General features: G+C 43.5%; 1 protein-coding gene across 22 annotated transcripts in view; it reads left to right on the top strand.

The window, feature by feature from the left end:
- Positions 1-12828, top strand: part of MAP4 (microtubule associated protein 4) — a 207249-nt gene that overhangs the window by 144938 nt on the left and 49483 nt on the right. For 13 of the 22 annotated variants that reach the window (XM_045049578.1, XM_045049566.1, XM_045049551.1 and 10 more), the window contains 5 exons: positions 1718-1831; positions 4367-4501; positions 5291-6451; positions 7134-7256; positions 9233-12604. In XM_045049578.1, the coding sequence (XP_044905513.1) occupies positions 1718-1831; positions 4367-4501; positions 5291-6451; positions 7134-7256; positions 9233-12604 (4905 nt within the window). The remainder of the gene's footprint in view (positions 1-1717; positions 1832-4366; positions 4502-5290; positions 6452-7133; positions 7257-9232; positions 12605-12828) is intronic. The other 9 variants (XM_045049603.1, XM_045049639.1, XM_045049638.1 and 6 more) reach the window with 2 other exon arrangements.

Raw genomic sequence — 12828 nt, 5'->3', positions numbered from 1 at the left:
ACACCCTAATCATTGAAGGTAGGGAAAAAAAAAAAACAGGTTCTGGGAGACATTTTGAAGGTCAGGTCAGTTGAATTTTCTTATGAATCAAATTTGTATGAAAGAGAGAAGTCAAGGATGACTCCAGTGTTTTTGACCAAAAAGATAGAATGCCACTAGAGATGGGAAGATTTCATGAGGGGTAGTTTGGGAAACATACTACATTTTAGCTTTATTTTATACATTAAGAGTTGGCAATTTGATATGAAAGTCAAGAAATAAGGGGTGATATCTAGATGGCTCGAGGTACAAATTTGAGTGTCATTAATTTATACACAGAATTTTAAACTGTGAGATTAGATGAGATCACTAAGGGAAGGAATGCAGATAGAGAAAAGGTCTTCCTTTCTCTAACCACTTAATTAGTTCTTTAGTTCTCAGCTTAAATATTTATCAAGGGAAGATCATCCTTGACTAGAACTAAAACATCCCTTTGCTAAATGTTCTCAACCCTGATCTCACACATCTCTGGGTTTTTAGAGCTCACAGAGTCTGCCATATTAGAGGCACCCACTAAAAAAGTAATAAGAAAATGACAGAACTTTGTAGAAACCACTCATTTTTACATGCAAGTTAGCAGTTTCCCATCCTAATGTGCAAACCATACAGCAGTTACCCTCATTGATGGTTTAAGCTTCCTGTTTTCCTTCAGTGGAAGCCTGAGGAGCAGAGCAAGTGGCAGCATTTCAAACGAAGTGATCCTGGGGAGAGTGAATGGTTAGAATCTCTCTCCTCTCCCAGCTCCCCCACTCTTCTGGAGAAGCAGCACCAGGGCCTCCTCTGTCTCCAGCAGCTTCTCAGTTTGCTTTCTGCTTGTTCATACTTCCCAGTGCCATGGTCTCCCCTGCTTCTGACATCCCTTACTAGAAGAGGGTGGTCCAGCTGCCTCAGAGCCACAGGAATGAACATTCTCCCAAGGCCTAGGTTTTTATGCAGCTGCCTCTGACAAATGAAGCACCTTACGAGTCTACCAAGGAACTAGTGAGAAATGCAGATTCTTAGGGCCCAGCAATCAGTGTTTCTTTAAGCCTGCAGGGTGATTCAGATGTGTGCTAAATTTTGAGAAGGCCTTCTTAGAACCAAATTCTTGCTCGATCTGACTGGCTTTGCTCTTTTTTTCATCTAAGAAGGCACAGAGTTTCCCTGATGTTTTGAGTGACTTTATTTATGGCAACTCCTGATTCTGGAGCTTATTTCTCTTCTTCAGACGCCAGCTGTTTACCTTGTCTCATTCAGACAGGTTTTGAAAAGTCGTTTTCTTCATGATGCCCACATGAGGTGAAAATGTCTTTTTTACTTGCCTGGCTATCTTTTTTTTTTTTTTTTTTCCCTTAATAACCTGAAGTGAATGTCTAAATATATATTGAAAGTTTAATCAAATCTGTACTTTCACCTCTTAGCATGTTATAGAATTGACCATTAGTTGTGTTTTTAGTTTGTTATTTGTTGACTGGTTCAGATAATCAAATCGTAGAGAATATGAGATTGCATACTCTTAACTTGTAACAAAGGAATTCGTGATTCTCTACCATTTTCAGTCACATATTATCTCAACTTATTTCACTTATATTGACAACACACATGTAACCAATCAATATTCATCATAGGCTAATAAGGAATGCTAATCATTTTAGTTGTATTCACTGGGAATGAATTTTAAATTCCTTCTTTATTCCAGATCCCTTTAAGATGCATCATGATGATGGCCTGGAAGATTTTCTTTTTCTCCCCAGTGGAACAACCAATGTTTCAGCATTTACAGAACAAAATGATCCCCTGCAAGACAGTTACGGTATGACTTCTTCAACTGGATTTATTGCTTAACTCCAAACAATTAATGTGGCCTTTAACCCATCACCTTTGAAGTTAACCACTAGGCAGTCATGTTTATTGGCTCTGGCTGTAACAAGTCTCTTTCTAGATTGGTCACAGGAGAGAGTTCACAGTTGGGCTGCTCAGATCTGATCATATCCTCTCATGGGATCTTGAATACACTATCATAGGGCCAGATTCTCTTTCCACATTTTACCAATTCATTGCCTTGGGCAAGTTATGTCCTCTGTAAACTTTGATTTCTTTACCTATAAAGTGGGGCCAGCACTAGTTCCTTCCTTAAAGATGGGGTGATAATTAAGTAAAATTTTGTAGAAGCACTTCTTACAGCATCTGATACATGGTAAACATTAAACAGATCTCAGATCTCAATTAGTAGTGTCCTTATTCCTGGTTCTGTTGTATCACTTGTAACATGAACGTGGCCAGGGTACTGTGGGGGAGGTGAAACTTTACTTCTTCCCATCTTAGGTTTTCTGCTGGGACTTGTTAACGACAAGATTAACAGGAGACAAACAGTTTGTCAACATGCAGCATCCATCACATGGGAGAAAAGTAATTCAAAATGGTAGCTTAGAATTTTGGTTTATATAGCATCTTCAATGAAGAACCATAAATTGGTAGAGAAATGACAGGAAAAGGAAAGCAGTTTTAGGCTTCCAGGAGTGGCTAACTGTGGGAAGAAAATGCATGGGAGGAACTAATGGAGTAAGGTTTGCGTGCCGATCCCTCTGGCGCCCTCTCTGGGCTGACAAGAGTCTGTCTCCAGGAAGAGGAGAATTTATATCCCGCCTTTAAGCAGAAAGGGGGAGGTTTTTTCTCGGGTTGCTACTCCCACATTACCTTCAGCTCAAAATAATTTTTATGTCAAAGAGGCATATTTTGGGGTGACATTCTGGTTTCCTTCAGTAAGTCCCTTCAGTGAAGTTCCTTCACCAATAAGTCCCACTTCAGCAATGCTTATAATTTTGTGTTTGTTAAGATCCTGGCTAATAATATGTTGCATTTATGCTTTTGTTTGGACTGAATATCTCTAGGAGGAAGGATGTTAAGTGATGCTATCCATGTCGTCTCTTAATACTTTGATTGTGGCTTTGACTTCTGTTCTGTCAGCTCGACAGCTAGTGAGTCATTTAGTCTCATTGGCTTCTTTCTTTCTTTCTGTCTTCCTTTTTTTAAATTAAAAAAAATTTTTTTTTGTTTAAGTTTATCCATTCATTTGGAGAGAGAGCGCACAAGCAGGGGAGGGGCAGAGAGAGAATCCCAGGCAGGCTTCGTGCTGTTGGTACAGAGCCCGATGCAGGGCTTGATCCCATAAACTGTGAATTGATGACCTGAGCCAAAATCAAGAGTCAGACGTTCAACCCACTGAGCCACCCAGGCTTCCTTAGCTTCTTCTTTTTTTTTTTTTTTTTAACAGCATCTTTCTTCTGTTTCTTTATGTTCCCACTACTCCCCTGCCACACAACACACCCCCCTGCCTGGGCCACCCCATGTAAGCCCCTGTCACTAGACACCTAGAACACCTCGGTAGGACTCCTGCTCCCTTTTAAATTCATTCCAAATATGCCTGCTGCATTTGCCACCAAGGCCCTATTCTGTATTCATCATGTCATTTTCATTAAGACCTTAACACACCCTTTCTCTCTCTTTCTCTCTCTCTCTCTCTCTCTCTTCAAATCTAAATTTCTCTGGCTTTCCAGATCCTTCTTCCATTGTTGGTCTTAATTCTGTTTTCCCTCTCTGGTACGCAAAATCCACTTGAATCCAACTAACTTCATAGTTGCAGAAACATTCTTGTCCTGTTGGCATCTTCATACTTTGCTCAGGGTTCTCCATCTTTGAAATTGACTGCTCTGTCCTCTCTTTCTGCTCTTGCTTCTCCTCTGAAGCCTTCTGTGGCTATTCTGGTCCTCATAATTGTTTTCAAACTCTTAGCCCACTTAGTACGTACTATAGACTGTTTGGTACATGTCTGTCTTGCCTTTCTAGCTAAATCATAATACTCCTGATGGCAAGGACCACGTGATATTAAATCCCCTATTATCTGATGACGGACAGCATAGTAATAATCCTTTTACATCTGTCCTAGTTCTTAATAATTTACAAAACATTTTCACAAAACTGTCTTGTTACGTTGCAGAGGGAAATATTGATCTCATTTTACAGATGAGGAAATCAAGACTCACAATCCCTTATTATACTTCAGTTGTGATATTGGTGCTTGCATTCAGTCTTTGGTATTTTGACTCTTTGCAGTGCACTGTAGGAGGCTGCCAACCAATGCTGATTATAATAACATGACAGCCATTTAAAAAATTTGCCCAAACATAAAGAACATTAACAGTTTTTCTTTATACTTCCTTTGTTTTTCACTGGTGCTTAGGTTCGTGTCATTATGGCAGTGTATAAAGCTGATTTTAAATATCAGATGCTTTTTTTCCCCATTGTTGACCCAGTTTCAACAATCTGTGTGTTTGTGTTTCAATATTAGGTCTGTTTCCCTGTGACACATTTGCTCCTGCAAATGTTGTGCCTCAGGGGTGGCCTGTGGAAGCCCCAAACTCTCCACACCCGGAATCCTTCATTTCCCCGATGGCTGTGACACAGCCTCTGCAGCCCACGGCAGGTAAATTATTAGAACCCGTCTTCACTTAACGGTTACGGTATCATAGTCCATTTAAATCATCAGACTTTTTGATTAGCAGTGGACAGCAGTATAGATAAAGTTTCAGAACTATCACAAATGCCTTTATTACTTCAGTTACTGGTTTCACAGCTGGAGAAATGAAGGCAAAATTGAAATACAGCACTTGGGGTTCATGGGCAGAGAACATCCCTTTTCAGTTCAGTGCAGACTTGGAACTCTAAGGTTTTTTTTCTGGATGTCCCACAAGTTCCCATTCTTTTTTTTTTTTTTTTAACATTTTTATTTTTATTTTTGAGACAGGGAGAGACAGAGCATGAACAGGGGAGGGTCAGAGAGAGGGCGAAACAGAATCTGAAACAGGCTTCAGGCTCTGAGCTGTCAGCACAGAGCCCGACGCGGGGCTCGAACTCACGGACCGCGAGATCATGACCTGAGCCGAAGTTGGCCGCTCAACCAACTGAGCCACGCAGGCGCCCCTCCCATTCTTAAAATAACTGTGTGCCCGTGTTGTTGTTATTTTTAAACCTGTGTTTTAACTCTTCTTTTCCTTTCCTCCTCCACGATTTATTCTCTTAGTATCCTATTCTTCGAAGTATTGGGACTATCAAAGAGTGGGCACAAATACATTAATTAGACAGCTTCTTAGTTATGTTTAGGGTGTTGTGGTCACAAAATCTAGATACTCTTATGCTCTCAGAAAGTAAGTTTTGAATGTAGACCTGTGAGCAGACGATGATGGGTTCTAAATTTCCAACTTATTTCCCTTAGAGCCAGCTGAAGAAGTAGAAGTGAAGAAGGGAGCAGAAGAGAGGGCACCAACAGAAGCATTGGAAATCATGATGGGACTGAAGGCTGATGACATGGCACCATCTAGAGAAACAGAGATGTCTCCTGCCAAGGACATGGCACCAGCCACAGAAACAGAGGTGGCATTGGCTAAAGACATGGAACCTTCTATCAAATCAGATGTGACACTGGCTAAGAACATGGAATCATCTATGGAATCAGATATGGTCCTAGTCAAGGACATGGTACTACCCAAAGAAACAGAAGAAGCCCCGGTGAAGGATGCTGTTTTGTCCACAGAAACAGATGTATCTTTAGCCAAGGATATGGTATTGCCCACAGACACAGAGGTAGCCCCAGCTAAGGATGCGATACCATTCAAAGAAACGGAGAGGGCACCACCTATAAAAATGGATTTGTCCCCAGATGAGGGCATGGTAGCACCCACAGACAGACAGATGACCCCAGCCAAGGGTGTGGAATCACTCTCAGATATAGAAATGGCACTGGCTAAGGACGTTGTGTCACCCACAGAAATATCCTCAGCCAAAGAGGCAGCCTTGTCCTCAGAAACAGAGGTGGCCCTGACTGGGGATATGGCACTGCCCCCAGAAACCAAGATTTTCTTGACCAAGGATGAGGCACTGCCCCCAGAAATGGAAGTGGCCCCAGTCAAGGATATGGCTCCACATCCAGATACAGAAAAGGCCCCAGTGAAAGACATGGCTCCATCCCCAGAAACAGAGGTACCCCTGGGCAAGGATGTGCTTCTACCCCAAGAAACAGATGTGGCCCTGGGGAAGGACCTAGCTTCACCTGTAGAAACAGAGATGGCCCTGGGCAAGAATGTGGCTATGCCCCCAGAAACAGAAGTAACCCTGATCAAGAATGTGCCTCAGCCTCCAGAAACAGAGATCGCTCTGGCTAAGGATATGGCTCTGCCCCCTGGGACACAGGTCACCCTGGCCAACAATGTGAGTCCAGCCAAGGATGTTGCACCACCCTCAGAAACGGAGGTGGCAGCTGTTCCAGCTAAGGACATGGAAATTGCGCAGACACAGGAAGAAGTACGTGAGGAGGCCCAGTTAAAATCTCTCCGGGATGAGGGGCCATCAGCTGCATCTACTTTTATCATTTCACCAGGTATGGGTTTAAGTTTACTCCTTATTTCTGTCTACCAGCGTGTAGTCTCCAGAAAGGTGAGGGACACACGTTGTGCCAGATAAAATACAGACACTTACACTGTATTTTACAAGTCTACACACATTCCTGCTCTTCTAGACAGTTCTTTCTCACCTTCTCTCCCTCCTCCAGTTTCTAACACCTTCCTCCTTATTTCTCTGCTGGTCTGTTTTCCTTGTTGATAACTTAAGCCACAAAAGAGAACCTTCACAAACTTGTGCTACCTCATCTGCCTACTTGTGTGCTGTCTCCATAGTCTCCGCCTCCCTCCTGTTGCTGTAGGTGAACTGTCCCTGCTCCTAGGTGTGGCCAGTCTCTCCAGGTTGCACTAGCTCCCATCTCCTCTCGCCTACTTAGGCATGCTGCCCTAGCCATTCTTTCCTTTCTTGCCTCTCACCAATCTTTGTCCCTCTCCACTGGCTCATTCCCACCAATGTACAAATATCTGTTATTTTTCCCCATCTGAAACAAAACAAAAACTTTCCCAACTTCACTGTCTAGCTACCACTCCATTTCTCTGCTGCTCTCTGAGGACCATCGCTCATTCCTCAAAAACCATTCCTGAATCGAGTTTCTGAAAGGTGGAAAAACAGCTGAAATCTTGCTGCTCTAAAACTTGTGTGGTTTTTACTGTTACATCCAGAACCAGTGACAGCTGTGGGTCAGAAGTACAACGTGCCAACAGATGAGGATTCTGTGTTAGAGAAACAAGACCAGAAGAAACCTGTCAGTAGTCAGCCTTCTGAACTTTCTTCAGAGAGCTCAGGTAAGTTAGGGTAGCAAAGTGGACTCTTTGAAACCACTTCAACTGGGAGCAATGGGGTGATGGTGGATGTTGTCCCTGATTTCTGGTGATCAGTAGTATTGTTTAGGAAGTCTGTTCTCTGTCTTGGACGGATTTGGTCTTGTTTAGGCAGAAAGTCAGCTTACATATTTTCAAATTACTGCTACATCGACTCAAGACACCTAAATTTTAACCCAGTTCAGCTGTCCACTATGCTATCTTGTGTAATCTCAGGCAGGTTATTTAACTTTCCTGTGTCACTGTTTATTCAGCTATAAGAGGAATGCACTGGTCAAATGTTACGGAAATCTTTACTAGTAAGCCCTTGCTAGTTAGTGTGTTTCATGGCCCAACAGCATCTGCATTGCTTGGGAGCCTATTAGAAATGCATCATCTTGGCTTCCACTTCAAACCTTCAGAATCATAATATGCATTTTAACAGGTTCTCCAGATAATTCTTATGTACAGTAAACTTTGAGAGGCACTACTCCAAGATACTTTCTGACTTGGAGTTTGATCATTCAGCGAACTTTAAGGTTACAGGTTTTTGACGTAAGCCAAAAGCATGTGTATATGATTAACCACTTAATGATTCTCTGCTTACTTTTCTGTGACTGTGATTAGAAGGGGAGCTTGAGGGCAGGGACCCTGACTTATTTCGCTGAGAATCTCTAGTGCTTGCATACTGTCTAGCCCCAAGAAGGAGCTAAATAAAGTTTGGTTTTTTAAAATGTTTTTTAAACATAGCAATAAAGATTTATCAAGTCCTTATTGTGTATGAAATATGCCATGCTAAGGCACACAGATATTTAAGTCTGGGCCATTGCCCTTGTGTTGTTATATCATAGCCTGGATGGTGAGGAAAGTTCCCAGGTGCATGAACTCTGAAACCAAAGTTTTATATAATAATTGAATAAAATAGCACCAAATAGCTGCTGGTTAATTGCCAAATTAAATGTTATAGGTGTTGTGGGGGTACTAAAGCCTTGCAGTTTTTGAGAGAAGCAGTAATTGACCTGAGGTGTTAAATATAGGGTAGCATTTGGAGGACTTTGGAGGGTAAAAAAGAGCAAAAGTGCTACTTAAGTATATTTTAATGTCCTCCGAAGTCATTTCATTGGGTTGACTTGATAAGAGTTGTCTTAGACCTGCTCTTAGTGACACTCTTCCCAGGATCTTGAATCCATACTGCATCGACATAGTGACAGGAGGTTGGACCAGTTGATTTCCTGAAACTTTTCCAAGGGTGCCTATCCTAGTTGTTTTAATTTATAACCCTACTGGGCATTATGTTTATCTTTCTCTTTCAGGAAGAACATTTAGGAACAGAACATTGAAATCTAACACATTTGTCTTTCAAAGTAGAAGGTTTTGGTTCTGGAATGATGAGGATTTTTCTTTGGCCAAATTACTAATTCAGTATCTTTTATCTTCTTCCTTTTTATTTTCCCCAGTAGCATAAGTCTGGCCTTCTGGTCTGTTTCCCAGAGTCGATCTGGTTAGCTTGACAAGTAATTAGGATAATATTGGTGACAGACTCTTAGAATTGTAAATTCTGTCCAAAATCATATGTATTTCATTCAGTTAATTAACAAATGTCACCAAAGAGATAGGAGCTTATCGTCTTGTAGAATCATCGTGTTGTAGAATTGGGATTTATGTACCTATTAAAAATAATGACAAACGTAAATAAGGATCTGATGAGATTTACAGGCAGTACTTGTTACAGAAGGTTAGAAGATCTCTGAATTTTTTTTTTCTTTGCCTGAGATGATGATCTTTGCTAAGTATTTGCTGATCCTAGCTGAGGGTGAGAAATGTTTTGGAAAAAAACTGTAAATAGTATGTAGGTTGGTGAAAATAGACTTAACTGAGTCAGTAAATGGACTTTTTTTAAAAAAAGAAACAATAACAAGGAGTTTTCTGTTTGGAATTTTGGCCAACTTCATGTATTGCAGGTACCCCTCCCATACAAGGCAAACAAGTGTGCAGACCCAGTGACCGCAGGTCCACTCGGCCCAGGCCTGCCAGGGTCCCTCCTGAGCTGCTGGGAGTCTCTTCTCCACGGAAGACTCTTGATCCTGGGCTGGGACCCTGCTCTCTGTCTGAGTTGGGTTGGGTCTCTGGTTCATCTCCCTGTGGTGATCCTGGGAACCAAAGGAAAACTGTTCATGTTGACTTCCTTGAACCCAAGAGAGATCTTGGCAGGGAGGCCTGGGATATAGAAAGCCCACCGATGATGATGAAGAAAAAAAAGAAGAAACCAAAGCAAAAGAGATATTCTCAACCCCGGGCTGGGGGACCTTGGGATGATGACAGTGTAGAGGACCATAAAGGTCATCCCTTTGCAGCTGACGCGCAGCAATCAGGTGTTTTCCCCGGCTTATCTACCACTATGGGCATGGAAGGTGGACTGGCATCCAGAGAAACCTTAAAAAAGGACTGTGAAATGGATTCCACAGCCGCCAAACTGGTAGCTGAGACCTTCATCTCAGAAAGTCTCAGTGTTCCTTTGTGTCCTTTGGAAGATACAAAGTCTTCCCCCAAAACTGCAGGAAGTTCTCAGCCCAAGCCAAGAATAGAAGCAGAGGTCAAAGATAACAAGTCAGTACCACTGGGCCAGGACCAGAAATCACTGCAACAAGAGGAATGCAAACCACAGCGTGCACCCCACCCGAAGACCCCTGTGGATAAAAGCCAGACAGTAGGGTCGCCCGATCTAAAAGGACCCCTGACAGAATGTTCTGCACACAGAGTAGAAATTCCTTTGGAGATCAGACCCAAAGAGAGTTGCTCTCCTGCCTTGGACCAAGAGTCTGTGGATGGGGGTTCCAAACCCATAGCAGGAAAAGTACTGCCTACTCTCGTGCCCACTTTGCCAGCTGGTGCCTCATTAGGAAGTAGTCTAAAAGAAGGGAATGATAAAAGTAAGGTGACTGAATTGCAGAAAGACAGACAGAAAGGGTTTTTGGAAGGAGCTGAAGAGATTAAAGAACTAACAAAGGAAGCTTTTCCCAAGCAAAGACAAGAGATGAGCATCTTGGCTTCCAGGCAGCCGCAGGACGAGGTGTTAGTTCAGGTACCTGGGTTAGGGAATGAGCCATCTCAGAGAATGGCAGGGGACGGCAGAAACAGGAAGGGAAGGGCAGGTTCTGGGAAGGTAAGAGCCAGTTCTGGGAAGGGTAGAGCAAGGTCTGAGCCACCATTTCTTCTGGACAGCTGGAAGGATGGCCCAGCTGTTCTTGCACCAAGCGAGTCGACCCCTAGAACTGAAAGAATGACTGCTGGGCTGAAGTGTGAGGAGCTGGGTTCTTCAAAGCCACCAGGGACCGCAGCGGATCTCCCTGAGGCAGTGGTAACGGGGAAGCCTATGGAGACAGCCGACCCTAGGGGGGCAGGCACCTCGCACACATTAGTTCATTTGGGAAATGGGGCAGGCGTTACTCAGACTTCCGGAGCTAGAGCAGAACAAGGAGCCACAGCTGTAGATATGGGTGTCAGTAACCAGAGCAAGGAAGGAAAGTGTCCTTGGATGGATGGTGAGGCAGCTCCCTGGATTTCTGAAAAGCCTAAGAAAAGGAGTAGTGAGGGAAAAACCAAAAAGTTCAAAAATAATTATCCCACACAGCCTGCTCGAATGGAGAGCAAGGAAGAAATCCCCAGCCCATCTTTTGTAGGGAAAGATGGAGATACTGGTAGCACTCCTCATCAGAACAAGGATTTAGGACTCCCTTTCCCCTTAACTCATGGTCCTCTGTTCTCACATGCATTAGCTATTCCCACAGTGGAAGTAGGTGACCGAAAGGGGAGAAATGTTGAGGTTAATTCTTTTGAGCTTGGGAACAAAGCTCTTGGTGGGAACAAAACAAACACAGTCAAGGACTCTGCTGTTATTGAATCAGCTACCAAGGTGACAGATGTGAGCTGCCAAGACCAAATCCAGGGGGCAGGATTTGTTCCTTCAGTAGTGTCTGAGGAGAATAAGACAGATGCAGCCAAGGGACACACTGCAGTGGCTGACAAACCAAATAAAAGGAGCAATGATGGAAAAAGTAAAAAGGTTAAAAATAGTTTTCCCGAGAAGCATCTTCTGGAGAATAAGATAGATGCAACAAAAATACATGTTCCCATGGAAACCACAGGGGACCACAGAATTGAAGGAATGGGCTACATGGATGAAAATAGAAATATTACGTTTACCTGCCCCAGAACACCACCAGGGTTGATGAATAAGTCAGCCTCTCCAGAGGCTCGGGAGTCAGCAGCCTGTGAAGGACCACCCACTCCTGCTTCTCAAGTAGTAAAGGAGGGTGTTTCTTTCCCAAACTCCTTGGCAGAAAGTGGGCAAGAGACAACTCCAGCCCAGATATCCACATCATTAGTGGTGGATAACCGCAGCAAAGATGGAGTCTCAGATCAAGAAAGACCCAAGGCCCCCTCCGTTGTTATGCCTTCTACAAGCACAGGAGGAGTTACCCTAACTTCTACAGCAGCCACAGAAACAGTTAACCGTCAGGGGGGTAGCTGTCTTAAGAATAAAGGTGAGCTTGCCGATCCCGTGAAAACTGAAGCAGGGATAGAGGGAGGACATGTGATAGGAGAATCTGAGTCAGTGCCCAGTGGTGCATCTAAGCATTCAATAGAAAAAATCACAGAGCTTGCAAAGGAACACTTTCTTTCCAGAGTGCCAGTAGAAGACCAAAGCTTAACAGGTGAGGTCAGAGTCCTAGAAACGTGTGCGGATAGTAATAATTTTCCAACACACCCAGTTACTAAAAAGAAAGAGTCTGAGGGAGGTGCTGCTCCAGTTCAAATCCCTGACTTATTAGGAGACAAAGCACAAAAGCCCAATTTGTGTGAGGACCAAAATGCTGACAGTAGCGATTCCAAGGACCCAGATGGTTTGGATAAGGAGGTAGATAGGGCTCTTTTGCCTCCGAAAAGTGAAGAAAATAAAGTGGAAGAAGTTAGCCTGGCTTCTCCAATCACTGAATCAGAATCGATTTCCTTGGCAACACCAGAATTCCAGTCCGATTCCTTGGATGGCAAAGCTGCGACTACCCCGTTGCAGGTGGTAGATCAGTTAATAGTGACTGCTTCCGAGGATCTTGAACTCCCAGAGCCCAAAGATAAGATCTTGGAGGCACCTGACACAATGACTGAAAAGTCTGAACCCAAGGCACCCGGAGAAGGGAAGAAGGAAGATAAAAGCAGAGTGGCAGAACCGATGAAAGGCTACATGAGACCTACCAAGTCCCGAGGCCTGACTCCACTTTTGCCAAAGTCTCCCGTCCAGGAGCGAGAGAGATCCAAGCAACTAAAGTCCAGCGGTATGACCCTGCCATGGGGCGATGTGTGTGCTTGTGGCTTTTGAGTCAGCATCCAAAAGGCACAGAGCTCATGCTTCGGTTCCGTCCAGATTCTAATCATCCTTGTTAATCATTGGTTTGTTGGCATGAAAATGTGTAATTGCTAATGACGTGTTTTCTGCAGCCAGGGCATGCCTTGTGTCCAGCTTGAGGAGGCTGGTGACTTGGTTGCATGCCTTTTTTAC

Source organism: Felis catus, chromosome A2 (assembly GCF_018350175.1).
Source record: "Felis catus isolate Fca126 chromosome A2, F.catus_Fca126_mat1.0, whole genome shotgun sequence".
NCBI lineage: Eukaryota > Metazoa > Chordata > Mammalia > Carnivora > Felidae > Felis > Felis catus.
Note: the sequence above shows the minus strand (reverse complement) of the source record. Positions and strands in the feature narration are given on the sequence as shown.